Source organism: Notothenia rossii (genome assembly GCF_949606895.1).
Source record: "Notothenia rossii genome assembly, chromosome: 8".
Taxonomy (NCBI): Eukaryota; Metazoa; Chordata; class Actinopteri; order Perciformes; family Nototheniidae; genus Notothenia; species Notothenia rossii.
The window spans coordinates 60,894,765-60,913,389 of NC_136906.1; the positions used below are offsets into that span (position 1 = coordinate 60,894,765).

General features: G+C 42.4%; 1 protein-coding gene across 5 annotated transcripts in view; it reads right to left on the minus strand.

Annotated features, from left to right (window-relative positions):
• klhl29 (kelch like family member 29) overlaps nucleotides 1-18,625 on the minus strand; it is a 208,731-nt gene that overhangs the window by 140,334 nt on the left and 49,772 nt on the right. For all 5 annotated transcript variants that reach the window (XM_079643102.1, XM_079643101.1, XM_079643100.1 and 2 more), the window contains exon 3: nucleotides 2,240-2,545. In XM_079643102.1, the coding sequence (XP_079499228.1) occupies nucleotides 2,240-2,512 (273 nt within the window). In that variant the 5' untranslated portion in view covers nucleotides 2,513-2,545. The remainder of the gene's footprint in view (nucleotides 1-2,239; nucleotides 2,546-18,625) is intronic.

Consider the following 18,625-nt stretch of genomic DNA (forward strand, 5'->3'; position numbering starts at 1 on the left):
TAAAGAAGTCCATTTATTACCTAGTAAATTGAAAGGAATTGATATACTAGGTAATTGGCATACAGAGTCAAACTGGACCTCCAGCTGACATGTAAGCGTCCTTTTTATCAGCAGGACACAGAACAGATGTGGTAATTAACTACATGGATTTAGTTTCTATAGTGACCTTAAATACGTGACGACTGAACAAAAATACATCAACAATTAATGATGGGCCCTTGCAGGGGATCACAAAGTGTAGCTTCAAATGTACTATGTTCCATGTGGTTAGCTTTACATCAGGTGGCACTTTTAAACTTAGCATTTGTCCTCCACAACCCACATATGTGCACACACACAGCACTATCAATTATTCCTACCAACAATACAACTCTATATTGATCATTAAAACTTCAAATTAACTGTATGTAGAACAATTATTAATCAAAGAAAACACACACACACATTCCTGTACATGTGTAGCTATTTCACTGTGTCCCCACCTGGGCCACAGTGTTTATAAGAAAGTCCCCAAACAGTGCAGATCAATAACGGCCTGTCAGCTTTTTACTGTAGCCATGGACAGAGCAGAGACAAAGGGACCACGGAGAGAGAGCTGCATCCGTCCATCAGACTCTGTCTGTCCCCCAAACAGCTTTGATTGAAGATGAAAGAAAGGGAGAGAGAGAGAGTAAGTGAGGACAGCAGACAGCTAGGAAGAAGACAGAAAGATAGGCTCCTATGCTCATGAGGCCCCTGTTACTTTTATGGGCCATAATTAAAGCAGAGCCCAGACTTTGAGTACCGGTATTTCTCTTTTTAAACGTTGTTGCTCTCTGTTGACAACCTCAAAAAGGACTGTCAAAGGCAGGAAAATAAGAAAGGTAAATCTCTGAATAAACCTACGCACGGTGGCGTCTAGGTAAGGACCTGCATTATATCTGCTTTATTCTCACAAATACTGTACCTTTAAACTAATGCGCACTCACGTGCAGTGCAAGGCACCTAATTGCTCTGGCAGCCATTGGATGATGACAATGGCCGCGGTGGGAGTTGGTGAGACTTTGTTGGGATGTATGTAATTATTCAGTTGCACAAAAGGAGGGGCCGATGCGGTGCCAGAGCAGATTTACTGTGTCTGTGGTCAGTGCATTCAAGCAGGGTATCTAATGATGTGCACTTACGGGCTAAATTACCAAAGCATTGTTTACCTCTGTTCTTAGAGTGCAGGCTCCACCGAGAGCAAAAGCCCAAGAAGGTGCCGTAGCACAAAAGAAGAAAAGAAACAGATGGATCTGCTGAAGTTTCAATTAAAGCAAATGATCTGAAAGTGAAGAGGAATATCAAAAGAAGATGAATGGTATCCATGGAAGCAGAGAGAGTGGACAGGCTGAAATGTCTAACTCTTTTTTGCTAAAGGCCCTCTCTTCACAGGGCGGCTGACAGCCAGCTAGCTAGCAGATCACCGGGTGGGGGGGCGGAGAACACAAACTGTCCGACTCTTGAGTATACCGCTCAGACATTTTCCACGCTGCACTTTTCTGTACATGGTCCAAACACAAATATAAAAGTGATATATTGTCCAATTAGGAAAGTATACACAAAAGACCCACACAAATATTGCTATTTGTGACGAAGTTTGAAGAGGAGAAATGTACCGTAAGAGAAATAAAAATATTACTCAGGGCTCATAACGATGCGGTCCTATATGTTTGTTTGCTTGTTAGAGCAGAAACACCCATAGCCATAACTTCTGACAGCAGCACACATTTGAGCCACTGTCAGAGGTCATTTACATAATGAAAGAAGGAAATTACCAAGGAGGCAAATGCAGGACAAGCCTGCTATTTGGCAGAGAGAGAGAAAATGAAGATGGAAGGAAAATGGTTTGGCAAGAAAGGGGCATTGGACAGAGGGAGCAGCAGGACTGCAGTGAGGGATAAGGGTGGAGAGTGCAGGAAGCAGCAGAGAGAGAGAAGGGGAGAGCGGAGGGGCTTCAAGAGCTGAGACCGTTGAACCATGGAGGCAGGCATGCCAGTGAGTTGGACAATGCAGAAGCATTTTTGAGAAAGTGGCGAAGCTGGAAAGCCTCAAAAGTATGGAGAAAGTTGCAGATTATGTCCAGCTGGGGAGTCTTCACAGATTAAAAAGTTTACACAAAAAGAGACAAAGACTAAAAAAAGATAGTCAGAGCAGCAGGAAACTAGTTTCGAGTCAGGGCAAGCAGGTGTTGCGGCAATCATTTGGACGACGCTCTTACCTTGGCAGATGAGGAAGCCACTGATCCTGCTGCCGTGATGCCTCGCTTGACCGCGATGTCGCTACTCGATGTTGTCACGGCAACTGTAACCGGGGTGGGGAGGAAGGAAGGGATGACTGGGAGGGGAAGGAGCCCCGGACGGTTGTTGCCATTGACGACGGCAGAGGCACAGCAATGGTTGGCTCCTCCATTGTGGAGGCCAGAAGGGCGGATGTCTCTCCGCTCCCAGGGTCCCCGGTAGTCCCTCTCAAAGCGGTGGTGGTGGCGTGACATCACTTCCTCTCAGAGGGAATAACGGAGGCAAGCCTGCAGTAAATAGAAAGAGAGAGTATATGTGAAGTTTTATTAAATACGCTAATGGAAGAAGGAGATACACAGACAAAGGCAAGGTTTTAAAGGTAGAAAAAGAGTAGGGGACACTAGAGGAATTAAGAGGAGAACATCTTGACATGGAGGTGTAAATGCTCAAAGCATCTGCTCCCAATGCACCTGACTGACACATACACACTTCGGCTCATTTGTTGCCTCTAATTTCTATTCTCCCAGTCAGTAACGAGGGCTGCGATGAGAGGGAGAGAAATGAGCACTGCTAAGCAGGTCCATAAAAAAACACCATCAGGAGCTACATTTGCCGTGTGAAGCATGAAGGCTCGACAATGAGGTTAAAGCAATACGGCCGAGCGAGAGACGAACAAGTACACACTTGCTCAAGTTGTTCCAAGGACAACACAACAGTAGCATGACCTTGCGGTCAAAACCCATTCACCTGCATAGATAAATACCCCCGCAATTACAGCTCATCTCGTCCATCTAATGGATGGTTAATTCAATCAGGTCGCCCTTGAATTGCATTTGAGGGTTCTCCCCTTTTCCAGCACAGCAGGCTGTGATAGGCGACAGTTAGCTAGAATTACATCAGTGTTGGGCATGGCGCTATTGTGTAGCATGAGCAGCGGATCACTCTATATTATATCATAAATCAAAGCAGCACAAGATCTGAGAAGTGAAATCCATCACTGAGGGGTTTTACAGCGCATTGTACTCCTCCTCACCAAAGGCACGTTATGCTTCCCAAGCCCTTGATAACAGATTTAATAAATAAAAAACAACCTCAAACCCAGGTTCAGCAAGCCCCCTGCAAAATCCCCTGGTCTGTAAGGAGAGAATGACAGCAGATGATAGGTCTTTATTCCTCACACTGGGGTCTGTCACGCTGCTTCTTGCCTCACAGAGGAGCGAACGCCTTGAAATGCCAGCTTCTCTGTGTGTAGCTGTGTGTGTGTGTGTGTGTGTGTGTGTGTGTGTGTGTGTGTGTGTGTGTGTGTGTGTGTGTGTGTGTGTGTGTGTGTGTGTGTGTGTGTGTGTGTGTGTGTGTGTGTGTGTGTGTGTGTGTTAAAGCAGTACTACAAGTGAATGACTATGTATGCACGTACTGTTTTGGTAAGATGTAATGAGACCGCACATTTTCAAAAACGACAGTGTGCTGTACGAGTAGTAGCAAGTGTTTAAGCAGGCAGCTGGAAATAAAAGGTTCTTTGAAAAAGCTTTGATGCAAGCGATACACGAAGCAGCCTGTGGTGGGAGCGCTGGCCCGTCTCTATCTTTAGCTGCTGTGACCGTCCATTCAGTTACCTGCTCAAACACTTTATGTCCATCTCCATTTAATTATTTTTCATTGTGTTTTATTTCCTCTCCCAATCCCACCTTTTGTTTATTTATTTCTAAACATGGTCTGCTCTATACAAATACAGCAGGCTGATAGTCGGTGATAGAGCCAGACTGAGCTACTAAAAGCTGCGGGACAACACTCTCAAGCTGGTTCTGCAATAACCTCTCCACCTTCCTGCAGAAACCTCTTTTAACAACCTCAACATTTCCAATAGAATAGGCTTGTATTATCTCAGCAACACGTTTGAAACAGAAAGAGAGAGGAACAAGGTGCTGGTCCAGTGGAACAATGGCAGAGTTAGTGCTCGGCAATATTCTCTTATCATCCGAGCTCCACACCTCAGTTGAGAAATAAGAGAGCAGGAAGAACATTTCGCCACATAAAAAAAGATAGAGGTGGGGGGGGGGGGGGAAGAATGGGACAATATCTTCACAATAGGCAAAATTGGGGGTGAGTGCATTTGCATTCTGTACAATTTGTTTTTACCAATCCTTTCCCGATGTGAAGTGGGTGCATGCCATTGTGCATCCACTGAGCTCTTCAGTCTGGACAGTATCAAGATTCAATACTCATGTTAACTTTGTTTTGTCTTTAGGCATACAAATATATTCAAAAGTGCAGAGAGGGATTAAAGTAAATGTAAAAGAGCTTTGTGGGATAACCTTCAGCAATATACTGAATAAGGAAGTAAAATTCACAGGATTTCCAAGATAATATTTTAGAAGAGGGATTGGAGGGTGCTCAACACTCTATGTATGAAATGAGAAGCTTTTAATCCGGCACCAAACTATTATTCTCTCATCCCTCGGTCTTTCCAATTTATAATCAAAATATAGATGAATGAAACCTTACGAGAGCAAATGAAAAATATGTTAGTGGTTATGCAAGTATCTGGTGAAATGGTGTATTTATGCCTTTATTTGGCCAGCGCATATTGAGTTATCGTAGCAGATACATGGAAATCATCAGCATTATGTAGGAGCCTGTAAAGAACATATTTGTATTGAATAATTTTTTTTTTTAATAATTAAAGTTGATACAATATTTTATGTTTATTTTGAATACATTGTTGTATATGCTAAGATTATTTGCTAATATTTGTTCTTTGCAAAGATAATAGAATAAAAAGTATAACAATTTTATAATAACACGAGTGAATAATGACTTATGGATATTTTTTGAGAGTATTTCAAAAAACAGGTTAAGATAAAACGTTTGGACCAGAATGATGTGATCTTCACCTTCAAATAAAACCTGATTCTTAAAAAAAATCATTCCATCTTTAACCAGAAGCTATGGTACACCCTAAACTGGTTTGTTTTAAGTAGTTCATACAAACAACAAATTCTGTTTTTCTTTAGGAGCGCATCTCACATCACTATGCTTCAAATCCACTCATTTACCCAAGTGGCATTTTGTGCACTACATTTCAATATGTGCACAATCCTTTGAGTGAATTATTTTCATCCCTGCACATAGCATGTCAGTATGTACTATATAACCAGAGGCCGGCAACAGATCCCTGCACAACGAGTGTCACTCCCCACTACCTTCATTGTCCTTGGTGAACGGGATGATTTAAGCTGCTAATTACAGGCTCTTAAAACTCTTTCACAGCTGAATTTCTGCAACTGATTTCAAGTCTATGTGTGCGTGTCGGTGGCGGTGTATAAACTCACAGCACATTGAGACACGCCAACAGTGTGTTTGCACAAAGAGGAGATGAAAGAAAATTCACTCTCAGAGTTGCTTGTGGAAACCAACACCTGTGGACTGTGCCACACCAGATAAACACTTAAATACATCACATCTACAATGACACCTTGCTCTGCACTGCTCTAGGGAGAAAGTGCCAATAAAGATGTTTCTCATCCAATGTACCGGTAGTCACTGTGAGCCCTGGACAAACCGACGGCCCTTCAGAGGGGAGATGATCATCTTTGAAGCAAGGCCCGCATGTAAAACCAACCTCTTTAAAAGCCTTTTCAAATTCATAAGAAACTAATGACAGCATTGCCATCATACCCTGCAGCAATCAATGAGGCGCTTCAGCTCCTGCAATCCTGTCAGCATGTTAATAATCCAACCCGAAGGTATCAGACTTTCCCACGCCAAATGCTATTTTATGATTCTGGCTCCAACTTAAAATGAATACTGAGATTCTATTCCAGAGAGTTGAAAATCCAAACAAATGATTAAAATAATCACTAATCCTTATGAAGCACAAATAGTAACAGGCTATGGGTTCCACCCAGAAAAGAGCTGAATAAGAAAGTGAGAAATATCATGTCAGCAGCAATCAGACCTAATGAGCTGTCGGACTGGCATATCCATTGTGTTGTCAGTCACATCATGAGTTAAGAGCTGCAGAGGAGGTACAGTGTGTGTATGTGTGTGTGTGTGTGTGTGTGTGTGTGTGTGTGTGTGTGTGTGTGTGTGTGTGTGTGTGTGTGTGTGTGTGTGTGTGTGTGTGTGTGTTGGTCGCCGGGTATTTTCAACGTTTTTATTTTTTATTAACGGCTATTCTAGCACTGCTGATGCGTCAGAATTCTTCCCAGCGTTCTAAATGCATGTTCAGGTGAGAGAGAAGAGTGACACTATGTGGGGGTGTACAAACATGGGAAAGAAACAACGCTAACGAGTGTGATGCGAACGTTTGAGGGTACGCCAATGATCGCAAGTGTGCAAGGCCTATTGTCATCATCATGACCTCATTGCTGTCACCATGGGGATGCCCTGCATGTTCCTGTGTTTTCCTGTGCCAGTTGTGAGTGCACTTTCCACGCAGCGCACATCAGGAACCTTCAATAACTTGAGTTTCCCAAGCAACGGCGGAGTGATTAGCCAAAATAAAAAGTTGTCTGGCAGGTGGGAACGTGAGACACACACCCTAAAGAACAGCATCTGTCACTCCGAGGCGGCACGCAGCATGTCGGAGTGTGTGTGACAGAGCTGCGTTAACAAAGCCATGTGGGAATATGCGGGGAGTCATAGATAGACGTGAGGAAAGAGGGAGCATAACAGATGGACATAACATGGCAGCGACAGAGTGACAGCGAGGCAGTGTGAGCGAGCAAATGAGATATAACAGCGGTGTGTGTGTGTGTGTATGCAGCCTGAAATAGAGACGAGTGTTAAAGATGTGATCAGGGTGGGGAGGGAATGTGTGTCATACTTCTGTTCTAGGGTGTGATGTTTGCTTTGCTGGCACATTCTGTTTTGCTTTTAAAACCCCCCGCTAGTCCCCGAGCTACAGATACGCCCCGAGAGACGAGTCTCTATTTCCAATCCGTAGTAGTGTTTACGTCTATTGACCCAGTGACAGCCCAGCTTTCACCACACTCACATACACACATATACAGAGCCACCTGCTACACTCTGTGCTAATAATCAATTTGTCCATCAGCAAGCCTGTGTGGTACAAACGAGGGCCGGGGAAGGTATACTGTAACTTTATGAGGATAAGATATTGCTGTAAATGAGCAGCCCTGTGGGAGATGTGCACAGACAGCCACTAAAACACACACGCACACTTTCACACACGCTTGCACACACGCACGTTACATATACACAGATACAATCGCAGACCAGTAAATGTGCTGACAGTTCCTCCAGGACAACAGAGGTATTCATCCTGATATTTAAATAATAGGAGACTGTAGGTACAGGAATAGCCTGGAGCAACGCAAGGCACAGTCTCGGGTCTTTTTAAATTCTGCTCCTCAGCTCAGGTCCGTGCCGCTCAACACACACCAGATGATGAAGATACAGTCTCTCAATTTGGGCAGTGCATTTTTTACACCTTTACGTAAATACATCCGTGCACAAATGATCAATGTGGTGTCATTAATTAAGGAACTACGTGCACACTAAATCATAGAATGTGTAACAACACGTTATGTATTAAAACCACACTATGTGACAATCAGCCACATTTTGTAATATAAATTGATGTTTCTGCATTTTAATACAAATTATTTCATATTGCAGTGGTTATTACAACTTAAAACTGAAATGTTTCTTTATGAACATGAAAAACATGCATTGTATAGTAACCATCCAAAATACAAAATAATTATAAAAACTATAATAAATGGGAAAAACTATATAAATGTCCATTATATTCCTTAGCATTCCAACAAAATTAACATGTCTGAAACATTCATCGTGGTTATTATCATTTAAGTTATGATAACATAATGTATTATTGCATTTTCATAAATTATTTTAGGAATTGTAATAATAACTGAAAGATGAAAAAAGGAATTACATAATGCGGGGGAAAGTATTACATATTATATATATCTGCTGACAGTTATTTTACTCTTATTTTCATTCATCTCCTATTTTCATAGTCTTTTATTATTATTATCATTATTATTTTTTTCCTTGATTTTATTTTATTTATTATTTATTTGAGATGTTATTGATCTGTGTGAATCTTTGCTGTACTGTTTTTTTTCACGCTTACCCTGTTGCTGCTTTGTACAACTGAATTTCCCCTCGGGGATTAATAAAGGTTCATCTTATCTTATCTTATATTATATTTCATCCAAGCTGTTTAATACAAATTGGAGTAGAATATAAAAAAAGACTAAATGTCTGCTGTGAAAAGAGTATTTTCGATGGTAACACTTTATTTTGGAGATGTTTCTCAAGTATTGATTGACAAAGCAAACTGAGCTTCCAGAAAAGAGCAAGGGCTTCCTGTGTATTTTTAGCTTGCCGTCATGAGGACGTGATACAGGAGAAACCTAATTGATGTTGCACAAGACTGAAGAAAATGACAGAGAAGAAGCTAGACAAAAGGCAAACAGAGGAAAGGGGAAATGGAGTTTCATGTGTGTGGAGGCGAGGTGTGGGGGTTGCAATAAGGAAGAGAAAGGGCCATCTTCAGGGATGAGAAGCAGAGATGAATGCAGCTACCTGCTGGCATGGAAACCAACGAGCCCATTGTTGGGATTGATTCCTAGCATTAGCGGGTCCAATTAATCCCCGCGGTTTGAGGGGAATTAGTACTTTGCTACAATTCGTACACCTCATGAGTGGTCTGAGTGGAATCCGGAGACGCCGTGCAGTCAGCAGCGGATCATAAAAACATGGGATGTCTCAAAACAGAGCCCACCAGCTTAGGCACCATTCAAACCATAAATAGCCTTCATTTTAGCAGATGATTAGAGGCACGTATGCTGGTTTTACTTAAACGGCTGCAGCTACAGGACAACTGGGAAGCATTTTACTTTAATAAACCTAACCACAGGCAGTCATTCTGAGCAGATTCTAGCACTAATCTGAATCAAGCACCTCACATTTCCTTATCTCATCTGCCTATTAGGATTTTCACAGAGGTTTCAGAGGCGATGATGATGGGAGATGGCACACTGTACATCCATCCGACACCTTGATGGATGAAACACTGGTGGATGACATGCACACACTGCCTTATTTTCCATAGACAGGACATTCCTAAATCATATTCTCTTTGATAAAGCATGCAAGAAAATGCCACATCATTCAAAGCAGATAAAAAAGGGATAAGGTGCATTATGTTGACAGAGAGAAAGATAAATACAAAGAAGGGGTGAAACCAGGAGTAATTATTTTTATAAGATAAAGAAATATCGCCTATACCCGCACCACTGACAGCAGACTTCCTCCTCAGTGTGCATCAGCACAATTCATTTAAGCAGCGAAATAACAAGTAAAACGTATGATCTATCTGGGGGAAAAAAGTCAGCAGCATGTGTTGTGCATGTGTGCATGTGTGCGTGTGTGTGTGTGCGTGCGTGCGTGCGTGTGTGCGTGCGTGCGTGCGTGCGTGCGTGTGTGTGTGTGTGTGTGTGTGTGTGTGTGTGTGTGTGTGTGTGTGTGTGTGTGTGTGTGTGTGTGCGTGTGTGTGTGTGTGCGTGTGTGTGTGTGTTTTTGTGGTGGGACACGGCATGATGCAAGGGTTTCTATGCTGTAGTTTGAGTACAGGCCTTTGTTTTGACTTTTGCACGAGACGAACCATCATTTTCCTGTCCAAAATGTCCGCTCTCACTGGCAGCCGTCCAGACAGGAATGACCATGGTGTTGTGAAATATTGCAATGCCCGAGTTAGTAACACCCTGCCAGTGTTTGGTAGACAGTATCTGAGGAAGAGAGAGGCACTGCTACCTCCATCACCGCACGCTACTACTCAGTTAATTAAAACACAGACTTTCAACAAAACGCCACATTATCACAACGGCAAGACACAGAGCTGGAGAAAAACCCTGGGGCTAGTGTGCACACATACCGACACGACTTTCTGCATGCTTTCTGTTCTACTTGGTGTGGGAGAAGCAGATTTCCAGACGCCAATCCTGCAGCGTACTTTTGCGTGTCTATACAGTGTGTGTGTGTGTGTGTGTGTATGTGTGTGTGTGTGTATTCTCTGTGGCCCATGGCAGCTGTCGCCTTTTTCTCTCCTCACTGCATCCTTTTCTACACATTTCTCTGTTCTCTAAATAAAAACCAACAACAAACAAAGAACACACACACACACACACACACACACACACACACACACACACACACACACACACACACACACACACACACACACACACACACACACACACACACACACACACACACACACACACACACACACACACACACACACACACACACACACACACACACACACACACACACACACACACACACACACACACACACACACACACACACACACACACACACACACACACACACACACACACACACACACACTTCAGCTCCGGTAGCGGGACACATGGAGCAAGTGCACGAATAGTGACTTAATTATCTAAATGGCTCCTGCGGAGATTACAGTGGGCAGTGAGCATCCATCTCTTTCAACACCACCGGCTTAGAGTGCGCGGCCAAGCTGGAGGAGAGATCAAGAGATATATACATCAATAACAGAGACACAGCGGCAATGAGAGACTGAAGAAGAGACGCGGAAAATAAAACGATAGCAAAAGACGGGAGGCAATGTGAAAGGGAGCAACGGGAGTGGATACAGTGACAGTGATTTACAATAAAGAAGTTTGCATCCTCAGCTACAGAGAGTTTGCTAGCAGCAGAGATCATGACATTTCCCTCTGTCGCCATGGAGATGCCCTGTGCGTCTTCGATTTTGCTCTTCACGTCATTACCATAGAGATGCTCCGGGGCAAGATTGTAGATTGACCCCACTCTCGAAGCAACACAGGCTGTACATTTAAGTCCATCCCTCCCTTACATGAGAGCGCATTTTTGACTTTTGCGCGGCCAAGCGGTTACAGAGGTCTTCCTCTGACTGGAGGGCCTGTGGTTTGATCCCCTTGTGTGTACGTAGTGCTCCAAGAGCCCTTGAGCAAGATATTTAACCCCTACCTGCTCTAGAGGCACCAGTCCTGCTGGTTGACCCTGCAACCCAACCACAGGGCAGGAACAGAATTTCGATGTAGAGGCTGCATAAAATCTTCTGTATGAGATAAAAAGATTAATACTACAAGCAATTTTGTGGAGCACTGCACCATGCAAAATGCTAGCACTGAAAGACGATTAAACTACTGTATGAGAACTACACAACCACCCAAGATTCTCTAAGCAGAAATTATTAAATGTTCTTATTAAATATTCTTGTTAAGTCTAGGTTTTGGGAAATGACAGCTTTTGCAGCCAACATTTCCCTTGTTAGAACTTTAAGCATGACAGCAGGGACAGTGGTAAAGAAAGTGTGCTTATTACCAGAAAGCTCACTGGTTGGATCCCCAGGCTGTCTGAGGAAACCGAGTGAACAAATAACTCTCCGCCTTCAAAACAACTACTGCCAATGTACCACTGAACACGATTTACTGCACTGCAACTTCCCCAAGTCATACTTAGTTGTCTCTCTTAGTTTGGCCCCATCCAAGTTCAATGCCAGCCAGTGATTTAGTGCTCAACCTCAGCATTGTGAATGTTTGCCAGTATGGGAATAGAACCCAGGTTCCTCTGGTTTGCCCATAGACTGCAATACTTTCCCCAAGTGACACCAGGCCTAGTCAACAGTAACAACCTTTCAGCTCCCTGTTGAGAACATGTTGAACTCTGAGGGGGAGGAAAAGTAAACGTGTCTGAAAAAGCCACATAAAACAAAACGAAAAGCTTGTAACAGATGGAACAACTGACACTTGAATGCCATTTCAAAAGACAAACATGGTTTCGGATGCAATTATGCAGAAATTGTGACGATTTTTTAAAAAGGTATTGACTGTTAAAGAGTTATTATTTACCTCGAGTGATGGAAAGAATAAAAGATGATTTAATCACTTGTAAACATGCAGAGGAATACTGTTCAGAGACAGTTAGATAAGTGAGTTGTTTTGTGCACGCAGTTGGATAAACAGGCCTTTAATAGATTAAGTTTAAATGGCACACTACAAGGAATATTCAATAAATCAAAGACCGATGTTTGTATTTTAGAGAGTCGAGCAAAACAGAATTCAGATGTGCTGTGCTCCGAATTCCCAACCCAGTCAGCGCCAATACTTTTTATAACTGTTAATGACAGAGCCTCGAGATAGATGGTCCAACCATTTATTGCTCTTCCTACAAAGCACAGACACAGAAGTAGCATTACACATGTGCATTTATGGGAGTAAAGAAACGAAAATTCCAACACACAAACCCAGGTACACACACAGACGAGACGTACACCCAGAATGGCTGTCTCTCTCCCTGATTAAGCAGGGCCATCTGCTCGAGTCCCCCGTCACCACCGACGGCTGCTGCGTGTCCAGGCGACTCCGGGCGAGCCAGAAATCCCCCAGTGCGATCCAACGGCATATTAATCTCCTCAAATCTCAACCTTTTCAAAAGGGCAGATGCCACGGTAACCTCAGTGCACTCGTTCTGGGCAACATCATCTCACTCTCTCAAATACACGATTCTGTCACTTCTGCCTTTTATGACATGAAAAGAGAAGGCGGGGGCGAGTGTATCTTTCCTTTCTCTTCCTATGCTTTTTTCTTTCCCTCTACTTATCTCAGCTCTCTGGGTGCTTTCTCTAAAAGCCATTCTCTGTCTCCGTCCGTCGTTTCATATCTGTATGAACACAGTGGCCTTTGAGAACGCGCAGTGAGTGGCGCTGCAGCCAGGTCTGGCCCAGAGGAGCGGTTGGAGCGGTATAGATTAATGGCCCAGGAGACAGTCTAGGCAAGTGGGATGAACAAATAGAAGGGGGCCACTGAAATGACCAACAAGGAAAAAAGGAGAGAGAGGTAATGATAAGGAGAATGAGGCGTACACTAAATTGTAGGAGAGGTACCGACTGGGGAAATGTGTTCTGTCACAGTATAGTTTTATATCCCCCTCAGACTGAAGAAGTGAATTAAAAATGAATGGGTCGATGTGCATCATTCAACAAGACCCTCCTCCCACCTAGGTTGGATGAAGGTCAGACACTACCCAGATTTAGTGAACTCCAGTCTCTATTAAGAATAGAAACCTCATTAAATTCTCCCTCGGTTAAAAATACATTTATGAACATTAACTTTCTACTCGAAAAAATAAGTGACAAGGATTGTGAAAAATATGACGAAAGAGAGAATGATAAATGCATTTGGTTTGATGTAATGTAATTATGCAGAAGTAATTCTGAGGATTGCCTGTGATGTGTATTGAGCTATAGTTGCAGACTTGACTGTGATAACATGTGACAGCATGGACGGATGTGACCAGAGCTGCAACACTTCATCGATTAGTCAATGGGCAGAAATTAATTGAGTTTGATAAACAATTAATCACCAAAGTGAGCAACAACAATGACAGCCTACAGGAATGCTAGCAGCTATGTGCAGCTGAGCAAGCCACCACGGTGAGCGATTAAGATAATGAATGGCAACATGCTCCAAATGACAGGCTGATCATAAGCAGGAATAAGGTTACCCATGTTAAGTATCTTAGGGTGTTAGCATGATATTTTGTTCTAATTGGCAATAAACAAAAAAAAGGCTGAAAGGAATGTTTTTACATACTGGTCATAAAGCAAATGTTTGCTTCCATCAGCATGCTAACAATAACAATGCTAACATGGAGCAGCTAATCACACCACTAGTTTGTCTAAACAACATCTCAAATCTTGGGCTCTGATATCTTGCGGGCATTTAAAACTTTTATTTATATCATTTTAATCGATTCATATAGAAACTATTATCTGATAATGATGAGCAAAATCCTCTTAACTGCAGGCATAAATATGGGTTTAATATTTTGTAGATCCCATCATCACAGTATAACAGAGGTGTGGGAGAATCTAAAAGTATCTTATTTCTGAATTCTCCTTGAGCATCTTGAAAAAAAAACTTCCATTTGAATAAATGAATCGTGCTGCGGCTACAGTAGATGGCTACAGTGCGAAATGCTGTCTTTGCTTTCTTGCCCGCCCTTTGTCCCTTCTCCTTATTCGTCATTGATTGACTGTCTGTCTTTCCAACATCTCAGCTGTACTATAAATCATCCGCATGTGTCCAGGGCTAACATAGAGAGAGAGAGAAAAGAGAGATGCGGGTTGTTGGGCAACATCAGAGATAGCGGAAGTGAAGTGAGAGATAAAAGGAGAAGCAAGAGAAGGAGGAGGAAAGGCAATGACTACAGAGTGAAAAAAAGAAAGCCAGGGAGATGAACGGTGAAATACACACACACACATGTTGGTTAATCAATAAGGTGGGAATGTGGACACATGGTAAATGACTTCCATGGCAATAACAGAGCAGCCACTATCCCTCTTTTTAATATGTTCACAGAGTGTCAGAGGCTGAAACACGCAATATATAGTGGGTAAGAGCGGGGAGAGAAGGCGGGAAGCGGGGGAGAGAAGGCGGGAAGCGGGGGAGAGAAGGCGGGAAGCGGGGGAGTCGTGGCCGTGTGTGTGAGTGTGTGTTGGGGGAGCTGTGATGTATAGGCCTGGACAGTTGGTCTGCACTCAGACAAAAGCAGGTGAATCATGATTAGGTTGGATAAAGTGTCCATGCTGGCTTATCCTTAGAAACACTCACTCACACACATATACACACTCTCTTTCTCAACACCCTTATCGTGTGTCCTTTCTCATGAACTCTCAATGCATCAAAACCTGCACTCCCAATATGAATCCACCATAATATGAGAAACATTCATTACAGGGGTAAAAACTATCCCTCTTCTCCTCGGGTCACATTGATTTCAGGGATATTGGTGGCCAGGCAACTTTTTCACCTTGGCGTCACAAATCTGTCCGCCTGTCACCGCTTGGAGAGGCACCAGATTACACAATGCCCCTGTGGGTTGACCTTCACTTAACTATCTGACCGCAGGCCACATCATCCTCCATGTCTTTTATTGACTTGATTCCATCTAACTCCATCTCATCTTTGCTCGCTGTGTTTGAGACCAGTCGGCAAATGTTGTTACCGTAAACGAGAGCAGTTTCTCAATTGACTTGGGTCCCCTTTAAAGTGGTGCTAAATAAGTAATGGGGCGTCTCATCTGCTTTGGCCAGCCAGTAGCTGGATGGGTTACAGTAAAGGGAGATTAATGGATGGGCAAATGGAGATAAATGCATGAGCTAAATGAAAGCGCAAGACCGGCTGATGATGGGACGCAATGACATATTGTGTCGATACACAACTGGACAACTGTCAAAGTGTGGATCGATTCCAGGTAGGCTGCATTATACAGGTAGACTCAATCATTGTACTATTAATCATACCCTTTTTTAATACTTGTTAGATTTCAAGATATCAGAACATTCCAGTCTAGGTCTGATTACAATTCGTCGAAATACCAATGAATTTGAGTAATGACCAGCTGGAGAAACAGAAGACATGGCCTGTTAATGTAGGTACGGTAGCTATAATGGAGAGTCTGAAATTCAACCCTCAAAATGAGGAATCAGTTACAGGGTCAGCACAAAGTGAGGAGAAAGGCTGGATATGCTCTTGCAGGCTAAATCAGTTAACCCCAAACCCAACAGTAACACGTCTGCCTCTTTACATCAAATAAATCAGCTATACATTAATAGTATCTTTAAAACTACTCTCCATAGCCAGAAAGTCTAAACAAATATAAGAGCTAGATGTTGAATGACAACTATTTATTTAATTGAATAACCTTTTATCATTTATATATAACAAAAATAAATGCGCCCTTGAAACACATTCTTATCATTTATTATGTAATATTTTCAAGACATTATTTTTAGTTTTACAGCTTGATGAAACCTTTTGTTTGACATCAGCCATTATAGATAACATGGCCATCTGAGTGACGGTTTGTGGTTTGTTTTTAACTTTGTAATACACTTAATTATTCAAAAATGTTAGAGTTCCTTATTTGTAAACTGAAACTTGCACTACTGTTCAAAATAAATAACAGCAAACCTGGAATTATGCATTTGGGACTTTTTTAGCTTTTTCTTGTTGTACCGAACCCGTACCGAACCGTGACCCCCGAACCGAGGTACGTACCGAACCGTGAATTCTGTTAACCAATAGGAACACATAATGGTACTTATAATTATTCTACTCTTTTCTGTCTGTGAAAGAAGAAATGGATTTTAATGACTACTTTTTTATTTTTACGATGTTGTATTTTAGTGTTGCCTCTGTGTTTAGTGTCCTGTCTGTCTGTTACTTTGTGTGGTAGTGTTACCACTGACAGGTCTCTCTTGAGAATGAGACCTTGTGTCTCAATGAGATCTAAACCAGGCTAAATAAAAATGTTTTAAAAAACATTGTATTTCCAATAAATAACAACGTGTCTGACACAAACAATCTCCTGTTGTGTGCTATATGTGTAAAAGGGAACCTCCGGACTTTGTGTGGACTTGATTCAGTGCAATCAATATGAGACATTTAATCATCAGCATACCTTTGCTGTTGTGAAGCATGAGATAAGCAACCAGACCCATTGCCTCTGACAATTCTGTCATTCTGTCTCTGCTTTTCTACAGTCACCAACTTTCACATATATCTTTCAATCCTCCCTGCATTTCATACATACTGATACTTCCTTCTGCCACAACCTGAGTTTACCTTTTGAAAATAGTTTTATTCATTTGGAATAAAATCAACAACCTATGCATCCTCTTATACTGCATGCCACGTACACTGGTAAGGTTTGAGATGCCTATACTGGGGATGGTATATGACTTTGTTAATGTGAACACAGGAAGCTGGAATATGCGTCTGATAGCAGTAATGTGTTGTCCTCTCCCTGCTCTCTTATCTGTTCTCTGAATGTCTCATTTGGCCAAACCACAAGCAGCACAAACCCTGTGACAATCAATTCCCTCAATTGGATCTTAATTAGCTGACCACAAAGAGCTGCACATGACTACTGATGAAGATGAGGCGTCTTGCTCTTCCTTTATAGGGGTCCTTCTTCAAGACATTTATGTGTTCTCTGTAAAGACAATTTTCCCACTACAAATGTTAATGACATGTAGGTCTAATGATGTGTATTAAGTCCTAGCCTGTGACAAACCCGTGACACATGGCCAAGGCAAACCACTTTGCTTCGGTTTCATCTGCATCAAAGGAGAGACTGCTTATCATTCGATTGGCATCAAAGGAATTGCTTTGGACAGTACAGGATCTGTCAATGCTCCCTCTTGTGAGCAGGCTTTCAGTGTTTCCCATACATTGATTTATTTGTGGCGGGTCGCCACAATTAAATATCGTCCGCCACAAATGGATCTCATAAACCTTTTTTTTTTTATTTTATTATTAATAAAAAGAAAATCTTTTTTTTTTTTTTCTTCTTCTTTCTTATTGTGTAGTCTAATGGATAGTGAGGTGGGCTGATGATCGGAAGCTTGCGAGTTCAAATCCCGCCTGGAACACCACTACTAGTGTGCCCTTGAGTAAGGCAATTAACCCTCGGTTACTCCAGGGAGAATGTCCCTGTATTGGTAATTGTAAGTCGCTTTGGAATAAGGCGTCTGCTCAATGCCTGAATTGTAAATGATATTTTTGGGAGAATAAACCCCACAGATCCTCAACTCCGGTGTGTTTCACTCATTAACAACAACGCAACACAGAGCAACAAGATCGTTGTCTACAGTAGCCATGAACTCGCATGTATTATCTTTTTTGAGGGGGGGGGGGATGCATGGACCACCCGAATAGGTAAAGGGGCCTTTGGCTTTTCTTGCCGGGGGGGGGGTGCCCCCACAAATAGAATCAAATTCTGTGGGAAACACTGCCAGCCGCCTCTCATTTCCAATGCAAGATATCAGCCGTTTGAACCACACTTTTTCATATAACATGGATGGAATAGGAGCTATGGTAAGGCTCTGGTTGTAATTCATAATGCCCCTGGGTCCTGGGTATGAAGAAATGTGCTTTAATTAGATGGGCTCATAGTGAAAACAATTTGGGATTCAGTGTAACACTCCCCTACCAGCTTCTACACTGGGGCTTTGTAAAAACTGAAAATAATGGATGTCTCCATGGGCGCATGTTCATAAATAAAACAAGCCCAGCTACTTGCCTGGTATTAACTGCACTTTTCACATGGAATGAGATATTGATGCTAATGGAACACATGCAAAGCAAATGGGGACAGTTCTGTGGCCTTTTGACTTCCGGTGGCAACAAACATGGCTGTGTATGTAGTGAGCAAATTCAGAGATGAGCCTGCATCCAGAGAGGAATAAATATGTGAATAATGTTCCCCGCGCTGTGCAGTTTCAGTAAAAAAAA